Source organism: Tachysurus fulvidraco, chromosome 16 (assembly GCF_022655615.1).
Source record: "Tachysurus fulvidraco isolate hzauxx_2018 chromosome 16, HZAU_PFXX_2.0, whole genome shotgun sequence".
NCBI classification, from domain to species: Eukaryota; Metazoa; Chordata; class Actinopteri; order Siluriformes; family Bagridae; genus Tachysurus; species Tachysurus fulvidraco.
In genome coordinates this window covers 9,280,230-9,301,188 of record NC_062533.1, presented here as the reverse complement: position 1 = coordinate 9,301,188, position 20,959 = coordinate 9,280,230, and the positions used below count along the sequence as shown (strand labels likewise).

The window sequence follows — 20,959 nt, the reverse complement described above, 5'->3', positions numbered from 1 at the left end:
CCCGTGATAACTGAGGTAATCAATGCCAACCAGAGGGCATACAGTGCCTGAAATCTGCACATATATATAATTACAGTGCATTATGAAATGTTGTATTAATTCCACAATAGAAATATAACATTTGTTGTTGTGTTTATCCATTTTGTCTTTAAAGTAAAAACATTTGTATGGATAAAATAAGACTCAGAAACAAACTTTTTTTTTTTTTTTTAATACCCTTACACTGTAGGCTTTCCAGTATTGTAGGATTTTCTATAACTAAAATAATTAGTGCTGTCTAAGGTAATATAATGATCATCATTATTCCTTATAATGTTTGGCCTGGGATTTATAATAATATAAAATATTATTATATAAATAAATTAAACATTTGGCTACGGAATTTATTTAATTAAATTGCAAATTTGGACCAGACGCACACAAATATACAGAAATGCTCTAGATAAGTAATAATGTGTATATTGGTATCATTATAATTAACAACCGGTTATTCAGTATTGCTTTCTTCCTCTTGAGCTCCAGCCCATGACTCTGCAAGTTTAGGAAATTGAGGCAATCTGTGTTTAAAAATATGTTTTCTCTCTTTTTCGTTTCTATCCTTATTCTCTGTTTTAAGAAGCATCTGGTTATTTATGTGTTTGAACAAGCCACCTATTGACAGTTGTTGTCTGTTGCTGCAGTTATCAGTCTGCGGCTTCAATATTATGCAAATTATTCAGTCAAATGTCCTTCACTGACAGTTTCAGACAGAATGGAAGGTCTGTCTGCTTTGTACAAGTCAATATAAAGTAAACAAGCGGACATACTTACAGTTTGGAATTAGTATAACAGAATACTGTCACATTTTGTACTGCAAATGTAAGTGTATTAGCCAAAGTGCTGTGCAAGTAAAAGGACCATGACCCAGAGATGCAGAAAAACTTGCATGGATTCTAAATAGTTTCTTCATTCTTTCTACTTCCTTCTTCAACTTTTCCCAGTATGAAAGCATGGGCTGCTTTCTGCTACAATTATTTTGTGATTGTGATTAACATGAACATGTATATCTGGGAATAATGGTTCCAGCACTAAAAAACACAGTTCATGGGATGTAGAGAGCATACAACTATGCACTGAATGCACTGAGCCTTCAGTGATTACATAAGGACCAAATTGTAATTTTGATTAATATTTGATTCATTCTACAGCCTTAGGGATGAATCATTAATAGTTTGGCTCTACTATAGTACACTTCCATCATTATGCACTCAAAATTAAAATGCCGAAATAGGAAACATAATTAGCTGTAGTTATCTGTGGATTAAATTTGGAATTTGCCTTATTATTGTATATGAGGCATTATTTGCAGCTTGCTGATTAATGTCATAAAACATTTTCAAAAATCCCATAACCAGAAAACAAGACTCAGGGCCACTGGTCTTCTGACCAGCTCATATGTGTTGTTGTTTACATGCCACCATGCTGTTTTTAGTGACCACTATCAACAGAACAACGTTTTGCATCAAAGCTAATGAGGATAGCAGGTGTGTTTCTACAGTCAGGCTAGTTTTAAACTTGACACTTTTTATTATGAATTTTTTTTAAAAATCTTTTGGTGTGAAATGTGAATCAATGAGCAATGAATTTTAAGCTATGAAACTAAAAAAAAACAATACATGATATAAATGATTAGCAGTCAAACACCAAAAGGCTGTTTCTATTTATCACTTTTTTATCACAAATTTTCTTTACCAGAAGTCAAACATTTTCATTTGATTTAAAAATCTCATGCAAGGTTAGTCACGCTAAGTATTAGTCGGGGCAGTGACTTGGTTCAGGACATTCATGTTGTGACTTTTTAAGTGCATAACAACATGATTGGGCGATCCAGGCCAGACCCAAGAGAACACCCTCAAGAGAGTGGAACTGAGACTTTGTTCTGAGGAATCTGTGGTATGTAGCTGCTCTGAAAGACACAGGACTATATTAGACATGTGCACACAAACACACATATACACACACAGTCACTCATTTACACTTGTACGTTACATATCTAAATGTATGCGGTGTGAATCATATGATATCTGCATATATATATTCGCCAATATGCTTAGATCTGTGCAAGAATATCTGTATAAGAATCTTCTCATCATGCTGTACCCATGCTTATGGACTACATGTACTCATGAAGTTTTTAAGTTAATGTGACCCAGAACACAAAAGTTGGAAAACAGCTTTTGTTAAATGTCTTTAACTCTAAAGCGGGAAAACATTAGTTCTCAAGTGACCAATCGGTACTGTATGCTACCAAAATAATTAGCTCTGTAATGTTGTCTAACATTATGTCTAATATTAGATAGCTGTGTGTGTGATTGTTGTTGTGTGAACATGTGACTATACGTGTAAGAGGCTGTCAGCAGAGATCTGACGACTGAGTGTGGAAACTGTAGCTGTTTGTTGCTCATGCTAACTTTCAACAGAATCACACAGTACAGATTAAAGGCTTATGGCAGTTTATTTCTAATCAAAGATAAACAGCAACGTAATCAGCATCCTAATAACGAAAAAAAAAAAAGGCAAACATTAGACAACAATAAAATTATGACACTGCTGCCCAGTTGGCCCCAAACTTACTGAGCAAGCTGTTCAGTCATGTACTGTGTAGTATTAGGTGAATCGATGAAGACTATTGTTGTAAACAAGCACACAGATGGACATAAACAATGGATTAATGCAAGTTATTATATCTGGACTGAAGTCTGGTTCTACAGATGGTTTCACCTTTATACGCAAGTGCTGTCGGGATTTCACTGCATTTGAATTAAGATCAGAAATCCTGCCACAGGAAAATTAATCTATCTCATCCTGCCTATCTAGTAGAAGTGAATGAATGGTAACATCAATATATGTGCAATCTTGGAATGGCTTGGGGTCATGTTTCAAACATGGTCAGTTCTATAGTTAACATAATGCATCAGTAATTATCCAGGTCTAGCATAGTGGAATATTTCATATAGAGATAAAGGGTACTGTCATGATTCAGCTCGGACTTTGGCCACGTGCAGTTTTGTTTATGTTTCTCGTCACGTGTCTGCCCCGCCTTCATCTGCTCCTTCCGGTCACCACACCTGCTCCTCATTGTGTCAAGATTGTCTCGTGTATTTAATTGTGCCGCGTTGCCTTGTGCAGCGCGGAATCTACTGTTGTCCTATCTTGTCTTCAGTCTGTGTCATGTTTCGTGTTCCCTTTGTTATTAAACCCTGTTTTATTTTGCTATCCTGCGTCTGGGTCCGCTTCCAGCACCACCCTGGTCTCCGGTCCTGCTCTGGTCTCTGGCAACGTCCTCCATGGAAACAGCGACGCCCCCCACCGGACAAATGCGGGTGACCGGAAGGAGCAGACGAAGGTGAGGCAGACACGTGACGAGAAACATAAACAAAACTGCACGTGGCCAAAGTCCGAGCTGAATCATGACAGGTACACCACCCAGCATTAAAACCATTATCAACCTCCCTCTCTCTCTCTCTCTCTCTCTCTCTCTCTCTCTCTCTCTCTCTCTCTCTCTCTCTTTCAGTATCCATATCTCTACAATAACCTCACACATCTTCATGTACCTCTTGAAAACTAAAACATTACATTTGTTAGGAAAGGACAGTTTTATTTTTCTAGCTCTGTAGTCCAGAACATTCGACTTGATGTAGCACAATGTCTATAAATCTAAGGAGCAGAATACAAGCTTTAATTCACAGATATTTTTTGAGGGACCCATAACAGGAATAAGGACCACCAAGTTCAATACTAATAACAACCAACTTAACTATCAACTTAACCATAAAGTCTTTGATATAAATGTAAAGACACTGGGATAGCAAACATCAATCAACTTTGTACAACTACAACAGTGCTGTGATAATACTTAGAAATACTTCCACTGGTTCTGCCATCTTCCGAAACATTGAAATTGTGCATTGATTCATGACATATACATGATTAAAAGCACCATAACCCTTGAAGCAATGACATTATAGTATTAGCTTACATTGTCAACAGATTAGTCAGCAGTGTTTGTCTTTGCTAGTTACTGTGCTTTTTGCAAAGGACAAATGGTGGATAAATACAGCTAGTTTATGCCATCACAACAAAGCTCTCCCCATTAGCAAATTTCCTCATTGTACTGAGTCTGTGTTTCAGCAACCTGATCGTCTTGTGCAACCTGTCCCATTACTACCTCAAGAGAGAATAATAGCTTAGAGGATCTGACTCTGTCAAGGGAGACAGGATAGTCAGATTCAGTGACTTGCCCTGGAACAGATGATTCTTCTCTGCTCATCAACGATGAAGATTATGCTCGTAAATGTACATTGGTGATATAACCATGTTATTGAATATTTTTGAGCTATTCGTCATATGAAAATCATAGAAAAATATAATATACTTTCCAGTTGTTTACCTTATTCTGATCAGTCCAGTACAAGAAGTAGCCTTTGGGGTCAACCCGTAATGTCACAGGAGTCACAATGGTGGAGTCCTGTAAGAACAGTAAGACAAACAGGAAGTATTAGTACAGTGGACAGATAAGAACCAAATATGGATTGCTTTTAAAAATACAGAAAAATTGTACATTTTAAATTTTAAATTTGTTGTGTGGGGTCAAAAAAATAAACAGTTTAATACCAACCTTTTTTTTTGTCAAATATTTTCAGGGGAGTCAATTAAAGTGAACCAACTAAGAATTAAAGTGCAAATAGTGTCATTGCAGCAGGTTTGCTGCATGCTCTTACCAAGTGAAATAGCTAAAGGCATCATTGGACAATACTTAGATAAGAGACAACTGGGATGCTTGAAAAATGACAATGCTAAAACTTAAGAAAATAAAATAAAGAGTTAGAAAATGGATCAGTTTATGTAGAAAGACATTGAGAGAGATGCTTGGGATGCAAGCATTTCCTATCCCAGCCTATGAAAACATGAAAAGCTAAGACCTCACTACAGTGTGCCACATTGCCTTGGCAGTTCAAACAAAATTCTAACAACAAGATATTATTGAACACTTCCGTTCCACTTCTTGTCATTTTGGGTTCCAGAGTAAGGTACGGTGATTAGCTATAAACAAGGTGATACTGATGTTCCCGGTCTCCTATAAAAAACCACCTGTAAGAGCTTAAGTGAGCAGCTGGAACAAAACAGAGAAAAGTTTAAAGCCCTAAGCAGACACTGGTAAAATCTAAGGGAGAACGGTGGCTATAAAAAGAAACTCTACTCCATGGTATCACTTGTTGGCTCATTTACTACAGGGGGTGACTAGAGTGCTACATTAAAGCTAACATAGCTTTTACTAGCATATTCTCCAACTTTATGAAAAACAGTGGAACAAGCAAACTGATGATTAATGGTACATTTGAATCACCAGCCTAGGTAAGCATGCTAGGTTTGTAACTTGAGCTGTTTTTACTTTTAATTTCCTGCAATAAAATACAGATAACAATGCTCAGTGTAGCCTTCCTAAACCGGACTGAATGATTCTATTTCGGGTAACACGGTTCACTTACACACATCCATAATGAGACAAGGGAGGGAGAGATGAAGTTGGCGATGGAGCGAGTGTCGAGTTAACTGATCCTTCTGATACAGTGTGGGAATTCAAAGAGGGGAGCTGCAGTTGTTTTTGCTAGAGGGGATCCAACATGTAGGCAGCTATATAGGAAATCAATCTCTCTATCTGAAAACAGAGCACTAGGCAATTAGAATGGCTGCTTCTTATTGGGGAGGCACTGAATATCCAAAGCCCCAGAGACAATATGTCATAGTACAATGAATAATCACACTCAAGGGAACAGACTGAAAGGGATGTATAGGCCAACTATTAACATCTTCTGATTATAAGAAGGCACACTCCGTGATTCACCATGATCAAGCAGCTCATGGTGTTACATTTAGCTCACATGCTGAGTTTTAACAGTTCTTGCTGAGGACTACCCCACCCCACCCCACCCCACACCCATATTATGGGCATTTACATAGCTTGCAATTAAAAAAATCTACAATTATTATAGCACTATGAATAATTTCCTGCGGTTCATTCCACTGAACATGAAGTAGTCTGAACCCAACAAGTGACACTACATGCACTTTAAAAAATTTAGCTAAAGCACATTTCATACACAAAAAAGGCAAGAATGAAAACTATAGTGTGGTGAAAAGAAAAGGAGGAAAGAGTGCACAGGACAAATGTTTGTATAAGGGGAAATTTGGAGAAAAGCTGCTGGATACGTGGTTTGGAGTGGTGCCGTTGGAGGGCCGACGCCCAGCAGCATGACTGGGAAAACAAGGGAAAGAGCTGAGTGCCAAGGTTCTGAACAGGCCAATGCCATTCTTCCACTCAAGCTCCACAAGCTGATGGACAGTTCTACACCCACACCCACACATACACTTATCCAGGAAAAGACAGTGGGGAAAGAACATCATGAATGCACCATTTATGACTTCCTTTTGCTGTTTTGGTGTAAGTGTGCTGAATGATTTCTATTTCTTTCAAAAGCTAAATCTTACATGTTACAGAGAAAATGTAAAATATGTATGTGTATATATATACTCATACAACAACAGACATTTTCCGTGGGCATTGGGTAAATTTCGAGCTCTACAGGTTGCCAGGTGAATAACATTGTTACTCCCATAAAACATCCTAACAATTTTTATAGCCTGCATTATTCATTCATTTATTTACACTGAGCGATTTGTCCTGGTCATTGTGGGTCCAGAGCGTATCTGGAAACTCAATGGACAATGGATATAACCTGGATTGGACGCCAATCCATCGCGGGACACCATCCACACACTCTCACATACTCATCGAGACCTAAGGACAATTAAGCATATCTGATCCACCAACCAGCATGTTTTTGGGAGGGGAGAGGAGAACCAGAGAGAACTAAAGAGGAAACCAATGTGAAATACCTGGAAAATAAGTGAAAGTCAGCATAATCTGTTATCCAAGCTCAGGATTGATCCAGGATCCCTGGAGTTGTATGGCAGCAACAATATATGCACCACCATGCTGTCCATGAACATCAACAATCCAACCCAAACTGTTATCACACAAGCAAGGGTGCCGTTTTACTGAGGCTGCGATTCAGCTGTAGACAATCATAGCTGTGTCAATATTCAGTCCAAAAGCACAATTGGAGTGAACCATTGTTTTTATATGACAGTTTAAAAAATAAGCAATTAATATAGATTATCTGGCATTTCAGAGACAATATGACCAATATTTTTGTTTCTTTTTGCTCCACGATGTAAATGGGTCGAGAAGAATCCACACTCCTCATTGACTCAGCTTTGTTCATTTCTGTTAAAGGTGAAATTGGTGAAATCTGCTGAAACTGGTTTCCCCTTCTTCATTTAGAAGTTATATTCCTGAAAATGACAGTGATTAGCATGTCTACTGATGATGTAGCTAAGACTATTATAGTAGTGGAACTTTGTAGAATTACAAATTTATATGGCCATCATCGAAAAGTGGCGGGTTATGCGACGTGAAACCTCCTAGCGTGGATCTATTTAATACAAACACTTTTGTAACCCCACTCAACCAATCAAATTAATTGACCAACTGTTGTATAAACACTGGCATAGCACAATGTTGTTATTCTCACACCTGAGTTATCAGCACATGCTGATAAATTTCCTATAACAGCAGCCAGCTCTGGCTATAATTCAAATAATGTATTTATTAATACATTGGCTTTAATGCAGTGTTTCTGTCATATAAAGTAATTCACATGATGAAAACTCCACATAATCAACACAAAATAATAATTAAATAAAGAAAAACTGTGGATATTGTAAAGCTTCTTGTGATAAGACGTTTATTTAGCGATTACTTTACCTCACAGTTTGTACAATCTATCCCAGAAACAATCCTTCCAGGATGCACACTCCTACACCCAACAATAGCTCACATCTAAACCATGTAATAGTTGGGAAGACACTGTCACAACATCCCAGCCTTAGTAATGCATGATATTTATATTCTGCTTTTTAAATTAGATGCATAATTGGATGACTGCTGAGAATAAGGCTATACCCATTTCATTCTGATTGAACAGAAAATGTGTCCAATATAAAATTGAAATTGTATAGTACAGAAAATACTGAAGTGTACAGTAAGAGAAATATTCTTTAGTTTTGTTTTGTTTTGTATTCTTATGGAATCTTGCCAGCTTTAGGGAGTGATTATCCTGACAGATAATCATGCAAGGATTTTAAAAACATGTAAGCTTTATACTTTCATGTCAAAGCTTGTGAAGAAGGTTGCCAGATTTCAACCAAACGTCCACCTCAACTCCAACTCAAATGCCACATAAAAAGGAATGAAACCAACCCACAGCATAGGAAAAGACATAAGAAATGGTGAATATAGTTGCAGTTATTTTGTGGGAACAATACATTTACATATCTGTAATATAATATTATATGTTTATTATATTACTATAATATGTCAAATAGAATTATATATCTGCCAAAATTACAAGAAGGTAAATATTGTACATGGAACATGGCAACCCTGCTCACAAAAGTTTCAGGGAAATTTCAAGTTCATTCTAGTAGGAGATGAACTATTTAGATGAAGCATGACTGCCTTCCTGACCCCCAAAATAAATCACATTTCATATTTCATATCATATTTCTGTACAAACAAATGAAATATGCTTTAGTATATTAAGCAAAGCTCTGCTGGATCCACAAAATAAGTGTTCAGCCAATTTTCTTAAATACATTTTATTTAAAAAAAAAAAAAAGTATGTGTGTTAATGAACCTAGGACCTGAACTTCTTTCCTTCCTTGGTGAAGAGAGACAGCTTTATCTCTTTTTTATGTTTTTTAAGTGTTGTTTTCGTATTTTTGTATTTGGGTGTTTTGTTTGTGTTTTGTAGCAAAAAACTTTGTTAATTCTGCCATGTTTTTTTTTTTTGAGAGCGAGAGAGAGAGAGAGAGAGAGAGAGAGAGAGAGAGAGAGAGAGAGAGAGAGAGAGAGAGAGAGAAGAGCATGACGTGGCCATGGCAGGAGCCTCTTTTGTATCACCATCAATTTTCTGCAATTTGACACATCTAAGTCAATGTACATTGATCTGCTCAGCTTTTTAGATTTTGCACAATTGTATGGTAATTTGCAAGATACCCCACTTAGCTTCCAAAAACCTAAGTAATGATTAATGAGAATTGCAACAAATGCTACTAGTCTCCCACTGGGACAGGAATCATGCTGCCAAATGTTTGTGGGAAAAGCAGTGGACATGACAGATACATCATCTTGCCATGATCATACTGTAGCTTTTGGTCAATCTGGACTAGGCTAAAATGTTCTGCAGCCTCCAAGATCTTGTTTAATAAGAACTAATCCAAATAGAGATCCCCGATTTGATTCTGAGCTTAGAAATTCCATATGTCCAACCCACGAGCATGTTGGATTCATTCAGGTTTTCTGGTTTTCTAATAAAAGGTAAATGGACTGGCTAAATTGCCTCTAGGTGTGCATGTTTGCATGCATGGTGGCCTGCATTGGACTGGCATCCTATCTGGGGTGTGGCACCACCTTCTATTTGTGTTGATATGAAACACACAAGCTGTACATATAAAATAATACAAAATACGCTCCTAGACTGAATGTTGGATGATAGTATGTTACCCCTATTATGGGGTAACTCAAAAATATCCCTAGATTTTATGCTATAGCATAAGTCAGGAGTGATAGCCTGAGTTGAGCAGTTATGTTTGATGCTTTATCCTTATTAATGTCCTCCTGCACCACCAACATTTCATAAGTCGTCATTGTAGACTAACCACACAATTGAGTGTGTGACATGATGCTGCATCTCCATATCTTTATCTGTCGTTCTTTACAATTTGTTGAAATGTCTGAATTTACAGAACAGCAGTTACTGACCTGCTGAATAATTCTGTTACAGACACCAATGTGTGAGACAAAAAATGTTCAAACTGATCAAACGAATCATGATGTATTGCTGTGATCTGCGTGTTTGGTGTGATTAATACGTGTACTGCTTGTATTCATAGCTCTTGCATTGCGACTGGATAGTAACTAACGTTTAGCAGTTAACAGCTGGTGAATTAAAGCGGAAGCGAAACTTGTAGGAATACGCGTGGGGGGGAAAGGAACGCGCCGTTCCCACCTGATTTATGTTCGCCTTAGGAGCAGTGATGGGAAAAGTCACTACAGCACAACATACTGAATGTGTTTCTCAGAGACTACAAAAACTGTCCATGTAAAGTCTAATGCAATTAATACATCTTTAAACGGAATGGATTTACAATCATATATATATATCATATATGCACAAGGGTCTCCAATCACACATACACATACTTGTACACAACAACAGAATGTAAACAATCAAACAAACAAACAGACATATAGACATTTAGATATATTTATATAAAGATATATAAACACAGATCCTAATGCACACCTTCCGGTTTCTGACCAGCAACTTATACTTTCATAAACAGTTTTAGGTTATTGCTTAAAATGCACAGAAATACCTCCTTTTATTCGTATGTTGTCTCTGAAAAAAGTGCAAAATATCCAAGATGCACGAAAGGAACATTTGCACATGCATGAACTGCTTCAGAGAACAGGAGCAACACTTTATCAGGAGTTTATCGGGTTGTGCACAAGGCAAGTGGCACCAGACTGCATCCACACCATCTTTCACACTGCCCCCGTGCTAAAGAGTATTAATGTGCGGATAGTACTTACATCCTCCCATTTCATGAATTTGTTTCCACTTCTCAGACTCTCCGGCACGGCCACGGGTTTGAGCTTGAGCGCGTGAACTCCCGGCTGTGACCCCGCCATCTGAGTGCGCCGACCTTTAAATCTAACGCACAACTGCCAATTTCTGGTCCAAAATAAAATGCAATAAAAATAAATAAATTTAAAAAAGTCTCTTATGGCATTTAAAGTGAATCTCAGTGCCAGTCCGTGCGAAACCGAAGCCGGTTACTGTCCATACTGCATCAGGTCCGAGCGCTTTAGTTATGTGACAGGAGTGGTAAAGGATGGTGGTTCACACGCTGTCTTGCTCTTTTGGGCACCGAGTGCAGAACTCTAGCGACACAGACAGAGAGTAAGCGAACGCGCGGCTTCATTTATGAAGAGATTCAATGCAAGACTCCGCGCGCTCTGGGATGTGGCGCCGCCCCGCGTGAGGACGCGCGCATCCAGATCCCGCAGGTATCCAAGTTTTTCCAGATTTAAATTTTTATTTTTTTATTTTTTTAAATATAAAAAAAGAAGTGGATAATAAATATTTTATTTGGAATATAATTGTTCCTCTATCAGAGTGTTATAAACAATAAAAAAATAAAATAAAATAATAATAATAATAATAATAATAATAATAATAATAATAATAATAATAATAATAATAATATACTCCACATATTCTTTGTCTTGTTAGGAAAGATGCAGAATATTAGAGCCATTTTATGCTATGTGTTACTAAAGATATAATATGTAGATTTCATAATTTCATAATATGGGACAAGTTATTAGCTATACTTACCATGAAAGTGTGGGTTGTAAATAGCCTACAGGGTACAATTACTGTAGCCAATGTTGCTATGCAGTTTGTCACCCCCTCTGTCCATCACAGGACCCAGGTCGACCAGATATTGATCTGGCGAAGGATCATTTTCAGCTCTGACGTTGACATAATATTGTGTTCACCATCTGAAAACATCCAGCCATCTATGGTGCTGGGTTCAGAAAGTGCCCACTGCTAAAGGGCTAGAGCAGCTAGAGTTGCCAGCTTAACGCCTTCTACTTAGATTATTTGCCTGAAGTTAGTGAATCTCTTCGTTGCTGAAAAGGTTTGTTTTACTCAGATCCAGCTTCTGTTAGTTATATTATTTTATAATTATAAGTCTTATAACTAATTTTTCAAAGCTGATTTCTGCCTTTCAATACAGAATAAATGCTGCTTCAAACTTCCAGCACAGATTCAGGGGAATGGATTTTTATACAAAATATTGAATATCCTTAGAGTACTTACAATGTTTCCCATTTTGGGGCTTTTGTTTAATTTTTGTCTTGCTTAGATATTCATCCACTTGTGATTATTTTTCTTTTCTTTTCTTGACAACATGCCTCTTTATCACATTTTACTTATAAACTTCCAGTAAAATACTACAGTATTAATTTTTTAAATTAATTTCACCTATATACTTAAAAAAATATTTGAAAATGTAAATATTGTTTCAATCTAACTTAATGTTATTTTCATTTCCTTTATAATCTGATTAACAATCTGATCATAAACCACTGTTTATGAAATCCTGGGCTAGAGGAATAATAGCTATAGTTACTCATTGTTAGTAAAGTGTCAGTAAGAGTACACAGTGCTTAAAAGTCAGGAACACAGCTGAATCTACACACACACAAACACACACTCTACTCAACACTATCATTCTTGTTACTAAGAAAGTTCCACCACCCAAATAATACCCGCTCAGTGATGGTGTTGTAAAAAATTATCTATTAAGCATATTTTTAACTGCCATTCATTTCATGTTTCTCATGTATACTTACATTTTTTTATGGCTCAGAGGCGGGATAATGTCGATGACATAAAGTGCCAAAATTAACAGAAACCAATTTATCTCATATATCAAAACTCAAGCAAGAACAGGCAGAGATTGAAAACACTTCGGTTTCTTACAGTATTTCCAGAATAGGAAATGTTAGGACTTGATCAATTTTACAGAGGCTGGAGGATTTTACAATAATACTTCCACTAAGGTGTGAATCCATTTTATTGTTTGTTTATTTACAATAATCAAGAGGTCAAGAGATTTTACCATTTTTCCTTTCTCATTTTTCCTTTCTTTCAAAATGTATGACTGACTCCAACTTCAATGTATAAAGTTCCATTAGAATAATTTTGATTTGATATATAATCAATAAAAGCAATCCTTCAGACAAAGTTTCAATATTTCTTTATATATATATATATATATATATATATATATATATATATATATATATATATATATATATATATATATATATATATATATATATATAAGAAATAATGAAACCTTCTCTGTAATATATATTACATCTTGTCCTTAAGGCCAAGAAAAACACCAGAGGTCTTCAGCTGTTATGTACAGAACATAGACATTGCCTGTAATTAAAGATAAAAATAAAAGCATCATGATATTCATGAGCTTGTATAAACAAATGGGTGAAATGATGCCGCACAAATGATCACCGCCTCAAAGCTTTAGGATTGCCAGTCTCATCCTGACTAGAGTTACTCTCTCTATGGAGTTTTAAGCATTCTCCAATCGTCCATGTGTTTTTGCTCCAGTTTTCTGTCACCTCCTAAAAACATGTTGGTGTAGTGGTACTCTAAATTGCTTTAGATATGAATGTGGTTGTGCATGTTACTCTTGGAAGGACAGACATAACATTAAAGCTGTATACTTGCCTTACACCCACATGACCAGGATAAAGAATTGAAGTATTGTATTAAATTAAATATATATAGAAATAGCAGGGGAAATCTGGGCATCTCATGTCCATTATAGTGACCACAAATTGAAAGTGATAAAATGGATTGCATATGGTGCAGTACTCGGAATGTGCTGCTTTAAGTGGTCTGTCTCTTTTGAGGAATGCTTACTACATTTCATCATAATTGACCTCCATGTAATTTATAAAATAAATTAGCGCCCTCTGCTGTAAAGTTACTGTCAATGCATGATAGTTAATACAGAATTTTTGAAACCCAATATTTACTCTTGTTTATCAATATAATCGATATGAATATTTATGTATATTATTATGGTTTATAATAATATTTATTTAAAGAGAGAAGAATACAAATGCAGAAAGCTCATTGTGCAATATATTCTGTTAAAACTATTTTTAATAATCAGCCTTTTTCCCAGTTGTCTAAACTATAAGTATATATACATATACATATCTGAAAAAAATAAAAAACTTAATTGAATTCCATGGTAAAATATGAAACTTGAGTGTGTGATTCACAGAAATTAAATAGTTTCATAAATTGATACCTTTCAAAAAATTCTCTCTCTTTTAATTCCCATTTATAATTGTGCATTCAGGAATTCAGTTTCCAGATTTTAGATATTTGTAATTATTTTTTGTAAACCACTAAATTCATACTAAATTCAACTACAGCAGTGGAATGTGTACTGAGTGCAAGATGAAGAGGCAGGATTCACAGAGATTTCCAAGCACTAAACGACTTGAATTCAATGTTAGAATTATTTCTTATCACTAGCAGACAAGAGAATGTGGGACAGAAGGTAGCTGTTGTGTTGTTACCCATGTTACAACTACATAACTAAAGCACAGCAGTCACACTGCTCACCATGCACTGATGCTTATACCAGGTCCCCCTGATGTTGTAAATAAGAAGCCTGCATGACTGAGACAGTGTAGCAGGAGAGGAAGAATGATGGTTGGCTATCCAGAACTACCCAAAGGTTAAGTGCCCTAGGTTTATTTCAAGGTTGTCCTAAGAGATCACAAGCTTTTGAAAGATGCATCTTCAGAGATATCCACAGTTCAGTTCTGCTGGGATCTAGTTAGTGTTCTCAGCATAGCATACCATAACATAGCATAGCAGTGGTACAAAACTGTAGATGTAACTGCAGATTTTAATTCACTATCACAATAGTACTGATTAAAATTGATAGTGTAAATGCTGAGGTTTTAAATGTCTTTTTGGATGTTATTCATAATGACTCCACACGATGGAGGTATAGAGCTATGGGTAAGGCTGGACTTTACAACTTGCCTTATTGAAATTCTAGTATAAGGAAGTCTTTAAACTTGTATTATATACAGGTCAATTTCTGTGTTCAGCTGAGAGTTTATAGGGGCATTTACAACAAGAAGATTTGTACCCCAGTCCTTCCTGACTTTAGATGGATACAGCTGTGCAATGTGTGCATTTTCAGAGAAGGGTTATTGAAGCAGTGATCCACTACATCTGTACGTTTACTCCTTCAGGAAAACACCCAAATTGCTAAAAAAAAAAAAAAAAAAACCCCAGGAGGGTTTAGGTACAGTGATTGATTTAAAAGCTAAATAAATAAAAACTCATATAAATGTAAATAAAAACTCATATAAAATAACTCACTGGACCTGTTCTTCATGTTCACTCCATGTTGCAGAATATAATTCAGTGAATAAGCCTCACCCGTGAAAGGCAATTTCTAACCTATAACTGTCTACCTGAGATAGAATAACTTACAGTGTAAGTCTGAATGTCTGCCTCTATGACTACACATCCTGAAGGTCATCTACACAGGAGTGTGTGTGTACGACGAGCACAAAACCTTATGCTGACCTGGGAAACATGCTTCACCAATTAGCAGCCTCACTACAGGATCAAATGCAATTGAAAACATTTACCGACAAGACTGCCACACATCACAATGCTCCATTCATGGAAGCCGGGCTGCTGTTTTTTTTCCCCTTTCCCTTTTTTATGAATGCAGTTCGAACCTGACCTTATCCCATACCTGAGTGCAGGTCCACTTTACAGCTTTTTCAGGTCAAAGACTTAACGGAACTCAGTTTCTGGTGTGTCACATCCTGCACAAGGTGTACACCTTATTTAACACCCCCTCAACCGAGCTGCTTTACTCTGATGATAAGGTGCTGTGCTCCCAAAAAGAGAATGTCAGGATTTGGGGCCTGGTTGTGTGCTGAATGAAGATTTCTCTAAGCCAGAGCTATAAAGCAACGTCAATAGTTGTATTGTCTGTGTCAAAAGAAGCGTATACAGTATATTTACTGTAGAGAGAGAGCAGAGTCTGACACACAGCCCTTTGACTTGACTATCTCTGTGCCAGTACACAACCCTAACATTAATGTCTTCTACATGTTTATACATTTAAATGGTACTTCCAGCAACCCATGTTTCTGCTTGTGGATGTTTCCAGCTTATGTGGCGAAAAGGTTAACACAGAAAAAAATGCACACACATTCACACAGACACATCCACAGTTTAAGAGGAAAAAAATGTGTAAGAAAAAACCAACAGCAGCATGCATTTTCAATTATCTCTGTGTTCACTCGCAGATCTTAAATTTCCGTCAAAATCAGCCAAGTCCTGTAGCTCTTGCTCTCATGGAAACATCTGATATAAATAAGCCGTTGCAGCCTGTCAGGTTAGATAGATATTAATACAGCTGCTGCCATATGCAAACCCCAAGGTTTACCTTCTCCATCCGTCCAGGAGACAGAGAGTACCTTTGGAACCGGATATCACATGTTGAAATAGCACATGCTTTGAAGATCAGCTACTGTATAACAGCTTCCAGTACACAGTGGAGCTCTACATATGAGCTTCAGTGTTTTATCACTCTACAACTCGTAGACATAAAAGATATGGGTGAACAGACTCATGTGTTTCAATAAAGGTCATCTGCCAGATTGTGGTCTCCCCCTCTTTTTTTTCCTCTTCATGGATTACATATGTTTCCTGTGAGCTGAAAATAAATCCCAATGAAAAGCAAAAGCATCCAACATTGTTAAAGCTCAACAGCCACCTGCATGTGAGAAGTTAGTGACGTACTAAGGTGTAATCCTTGATAGCTGAAAGGGGAGAGGTTTTAGTTTTCTAGTATCTGCAGTAAAGGAAATGCCATCTAAACACAAAACCAGTGTAATACCAAAGGTACAGTTCAAGTGCTTACGGATAAAGATATCATTTCGCCTATTAAATTACCTTTCTCTGAAACGCCTTAGAACAAAAGCTCATAATATAGACTGTTTTTTGTTTGTTCTTAAAACTGTGCAAGCTTTCTTTCTTCTTAAACGTACTCTACACCCTGGATTCTGATATTGAATCAAGGGTAAACACTTTGAATGTATTTGAATAAATCTTTTGCTAAACCCAAATGCACAAACATGCTCTCCATCAGGAAAAGCTGCTAAAATAGACAGGCTCTGTTTACAGAGCACTTACGCTTTCCAAATCTGCTGTAACTAATAATGGACTAGTGCACGTCACCCATTGTCACTATAATGTCTTTCCTTTTTTTTTTTTTTTTTTCTGACGAATGGCGGTTTTGCATATGGTCTTTTTCTGTTGTGTTGTGTTGTGTTGTGTTTATTTTGATAAGTGTCATAGCTGAGATTTAAAAATGATCTGGGAAATCTCTCAGTAAAATGCGTACAGGTTTTGTTCTGTTTGTCCTATTATGTACTTTAATACCGAAATGATGCCAAGGCTTTCGGTAACCCGTGACAGGACACCAAAAGTGTGGGATATCAATTTTCACTGCATGAAATAACTGAACTTGTACACTCACCTGAGGAAAAATGACACCACATATACAGTATATTTGTTCTAGTTGTTCAATTTTATTCACAAAAATAGACATGATTGGTGCTGATTGGTGATGTGCTGTTAGGTTAAGCTAAAAGATGGTTAGAGAAACAGCTGCTTCTAGACTGAAGCCAGACTAAATCTGTTGAGAAAAGCAACCTGTGTACCCTTATGACATTCAGCATGTTTTTACTATTCATAATCCACACAGATTTCCAAAACAGGCAGCATGTCCCTATACAGCTGCTGGTCTCATTGAAAGACAAGACCTTTAAGAACATTTATGCATATCCCTGGATTCTCAATGTGTAAGAAAACAGAAAAGCTGTCTGATTGTACTTTATGCCCTGGGAGACATCCAGCAGGGCAACGACTCTGATGTTTAGGCTGTAAGTGCACTGGGTGAGTAATAGGGCACACAAGGGGAGGTGTTTGTTTCCTCCATCGATGGATATGCCAGCTATTCGTGAATGGATGCCATTTTGCTGCATGCAAATCTTCGTGCTGCCTGCTAGTATCAGCTGAGGTATATTAGTGTTATCCTTGGCACGGACCAAAAGGGAGGTCAGGAGAAAGACATATTGAGAATTCGGAAAGGTCTCACGAACTCTTACGGGATTACCTTACAGACACTTTCCACGGCTGAGATCCAGTGAATGAAGCCATTGTACAGAGGGACTCAACCCAGGAAAGTAAACTTTGTCAGGACCCAGTTCATTAGCACCTAGTTTAGTGTTTGAGGCATGTCGTTTAGACAAGGCTTATGGGGAAACCCCGCTCAGACATATAGACATATACCCTGTAAGCTCCAGAAATGGCAAGGGGATTTCCACTGCAAATTGCTCAAGAGCAATAAAACTTTGTGGATAAATGAAGAATGGCCTAAAATCACTTGGAGGGGCTTCACTCCGATAATAAAATTTCTATATTTTGTAATGACAGAACATTCATAGGAAATAATATATTAATGACATTTTTCAGAAAATATGCATCTTTTAAATATTTTTAGCTCCTATACAAGAAAATTCCAGTTTACTTTCTTTTTTTTTTTTCTTTATTTCTTAACATTAAAGTATTTGTATCCGTTTTTAAAGCAAGGATACCACTCTCAGGCTTGGAGTGATGGGAGGAGCAAAAGATGTGCAAAGAGAGAGAAAGAGAGACAGATTGAGCTTTGAAGGAAGGGGAGTGGAGAAAGAGTTGGAAATTAGAGAGTTAAACATGTTTGCACCTGTTTTCTGTCTTCTGAAGAGCAAATGTTTAGGGTTTCCATACTGACTGTTCCATTTAGCTACATATTTTGATGGGTATTAGACATTAAATTTGATGAAGCCACATCTGACCATTTGAGTCCCTATTCATTAATCATCATCCTATATATATTTATTGGAGATCAGAATTAATTTGGTTTGAAACTGGTTTTAAAAAAAAAGTGTATAAATTATGTACTGTTGTTTTCTCTCTGAATTCAGTGTATAAATGATTCCTTTCTACCTACATAACAAAAAACAACAACATAAAAACATAAGGCTGCTTCGCCACATCTTTTCTTGTTGACTTTGGTACACTGAGCAACGCTGCAGCATTACATGTTCATGAACAACTCAGAGCATATGGAGACAATCCATAATATATCATGGTGATATCCAATTAAAAACTAGTCCTATTTTTCATTGTCTTGAAGTTTTTGCTTGAAGTTAAATTCAGCTTAAAGTTCATATAAACATCATCCAGCTAATGATATTTCATACTCAGTCTGTCAGGGTGTTTGGGGTAATTGTGCTGTCTGGGGCAACAGACAGCACTATTAAAGCTGAGTGTTGTCTGGACAGCTATGAAAGATTTTCATATTTGTTAATCTGATATGTTGCAGTCAAGCATTTACACTAATCCTATTCATTCTTTTCATGTGAAAATTTCAGTCTTTTTTTTTTTATATCCGAAATCAGTTTTAGGGCCACAGTGATCTTTCATGTTTAGATAAAAAGTGTTATATCATACAATTTGTAAAGACTCTAGAATTCATGACTTTCGTTCATGACATTTGTAAATATATGTATATAGATATACAGTATATTACTCAAAGCTATAAACCTGAGCTAAACCTGGTAGTGACTCATCAGGCAAAAGAAGAGAAGCGTTACATTGGCTGTCTGTAGGCAAAGGTAAAACCAGCCTTACTCACAAAGAATAGTCATGTAATGTCTAACAGGTTGTTGTATACATGTCTTTCTGTCTGAGTGTGTTTCAACTCAGCCTAGGTACCAATTATATGTCTTTTTATAAAGCCATTAAAGTCTGCAGCATGTTTTTTCCTTACCTACTAATAGACTGCGTATGCCATCATTCTAATTCATTCAGATCAGCTCTCAAGCAAGGTGAATTATTTCAGAAACAAATTGCAAGATTTGACTCATTCTGATTTTTTTTATGTTGTTATAATGTGCTTGTTTTTAGGAATGTGGCCTTGCTTCTCACTGGTCAGACAAAAGTGCCATGTTGAGCAAAACCTCCTCTCACTTTGTATGGCTTGTGTGGGTCGGCCTATTTGTACACTCTTAAACAAATGAGAGGCACAGCTGTGCAGGCCTGGTCTATCTGTGTTGGCTTTCAACGATAAAAATATGCTCTGGTAAAAACCGCTCCAGAAATATGAGGCTTTTTCCCTGACTCTGAGAAGCACACAGTATTTATAATCAACTGCTTCTCCTCTTTAGCCCTGGAGAGATGAGAGAGAGAGAGAGAGAGAGAGAGAGAGAGAGAGAGAGAGAGAGAGAGAGAGAGAGAGAGAGAGAGAGAGAGAGAGAGAGAGAGACCACCTATGCAGATGTTTTCCAGACATGGAACAGTCTTCATGCCAATACGCACCTGTTGAATTGCAGATGTTTTGTTTGTTTTGTTTTTTTCACACATGCATATATAATTAGGAAATTGTGCAAGTCGTTTCTTGGAAACAGCATAAATAACAGTGCAGGGCATTAACCATAATAAACTCCAACATGTTCAAACGTGGGAGTTTGTGCACATAGGTTATGTCACCTTATTATAAATAGCTTGTCATATGTGACAAGCTTTGTGATTTTTTTTTTTACCCAAGTGTTTTAAGAGAACTAAATTGAACGGACGTCACAGAAGTGACATTTTGTGGTGTGACACTCTTCATGGTATTTTCATGATGCCGTCATGAATCAGACCAGGAGGGCGTTGTAGGGTGTTGACCGAGGTGTTCCCCGAGTTTTAGTCAGAATTTCCAGGTTTATGGCACATCTTTCAACAAGCAAGCACAGCATGCTTTGAGTCCAGGTTTATGTACCAGGTCTGATACACAGGTTTACATCAACTCAGTGTCAGAAAGCTGCCTCTGTGATGGCCAGCTGGAATAAAACTCCTCTAATTACATGGAAAAGTTGGCCACTGACCGACAGCAAACAAACAAAATCACTCTCACCTGTCACATGGCTTGCGGGACCTACATTGGGATTGGAAAATACTACAATGTTAGTTTTTTTTATTTATTCTGTTGCTCTTATTGTATTCTGTCATAGTTGTGACTTTTTATTCCACAACCCTTTTGAACA

The 20,959-nt window shown here is 36.9% G+C and overlaps 1 protein-coding gene across 5 annotated transcripts in view; it reads right to left on the bottom strand.

The window, feature by feature from the left end:
* Positions 1–11,161, bottom strand: part of LOC113644351 (1-phosphatidylinositol 4,5-bisphosphate phosphodiesterase beta-1) — an 83,091-nt gene extending 71,930 nt beyond the window's left edge. For 4 of the 5 annotated variants that reach the window (XM_027149104.2, XM_027149105.2, XM_027149106.2 and 1 more), the window contains exons 1-2: positions 10,760–11,161; positions 4,430–4,507 (exon numbers count right to left, since the gene is read on the bottom strand). In XM_027149104.2, coding sequence (XP_027004905.1) covers positions 4,430–4,507; positions 10,760–10,858 — 177 coding nt within the window. In that variant the 5' untranslated portion in view covers positions 10,859–11,161. The remainder of the gene's footprint in view (positions 1–4,429; positions 4,508–10,759) is intronic. The other variant, XM_027149102.2, reaches the window with a different exon arrangement.
* Between the last annotated feature and the right edge of the window lie 9,798 nt (positions 11,162–20,959).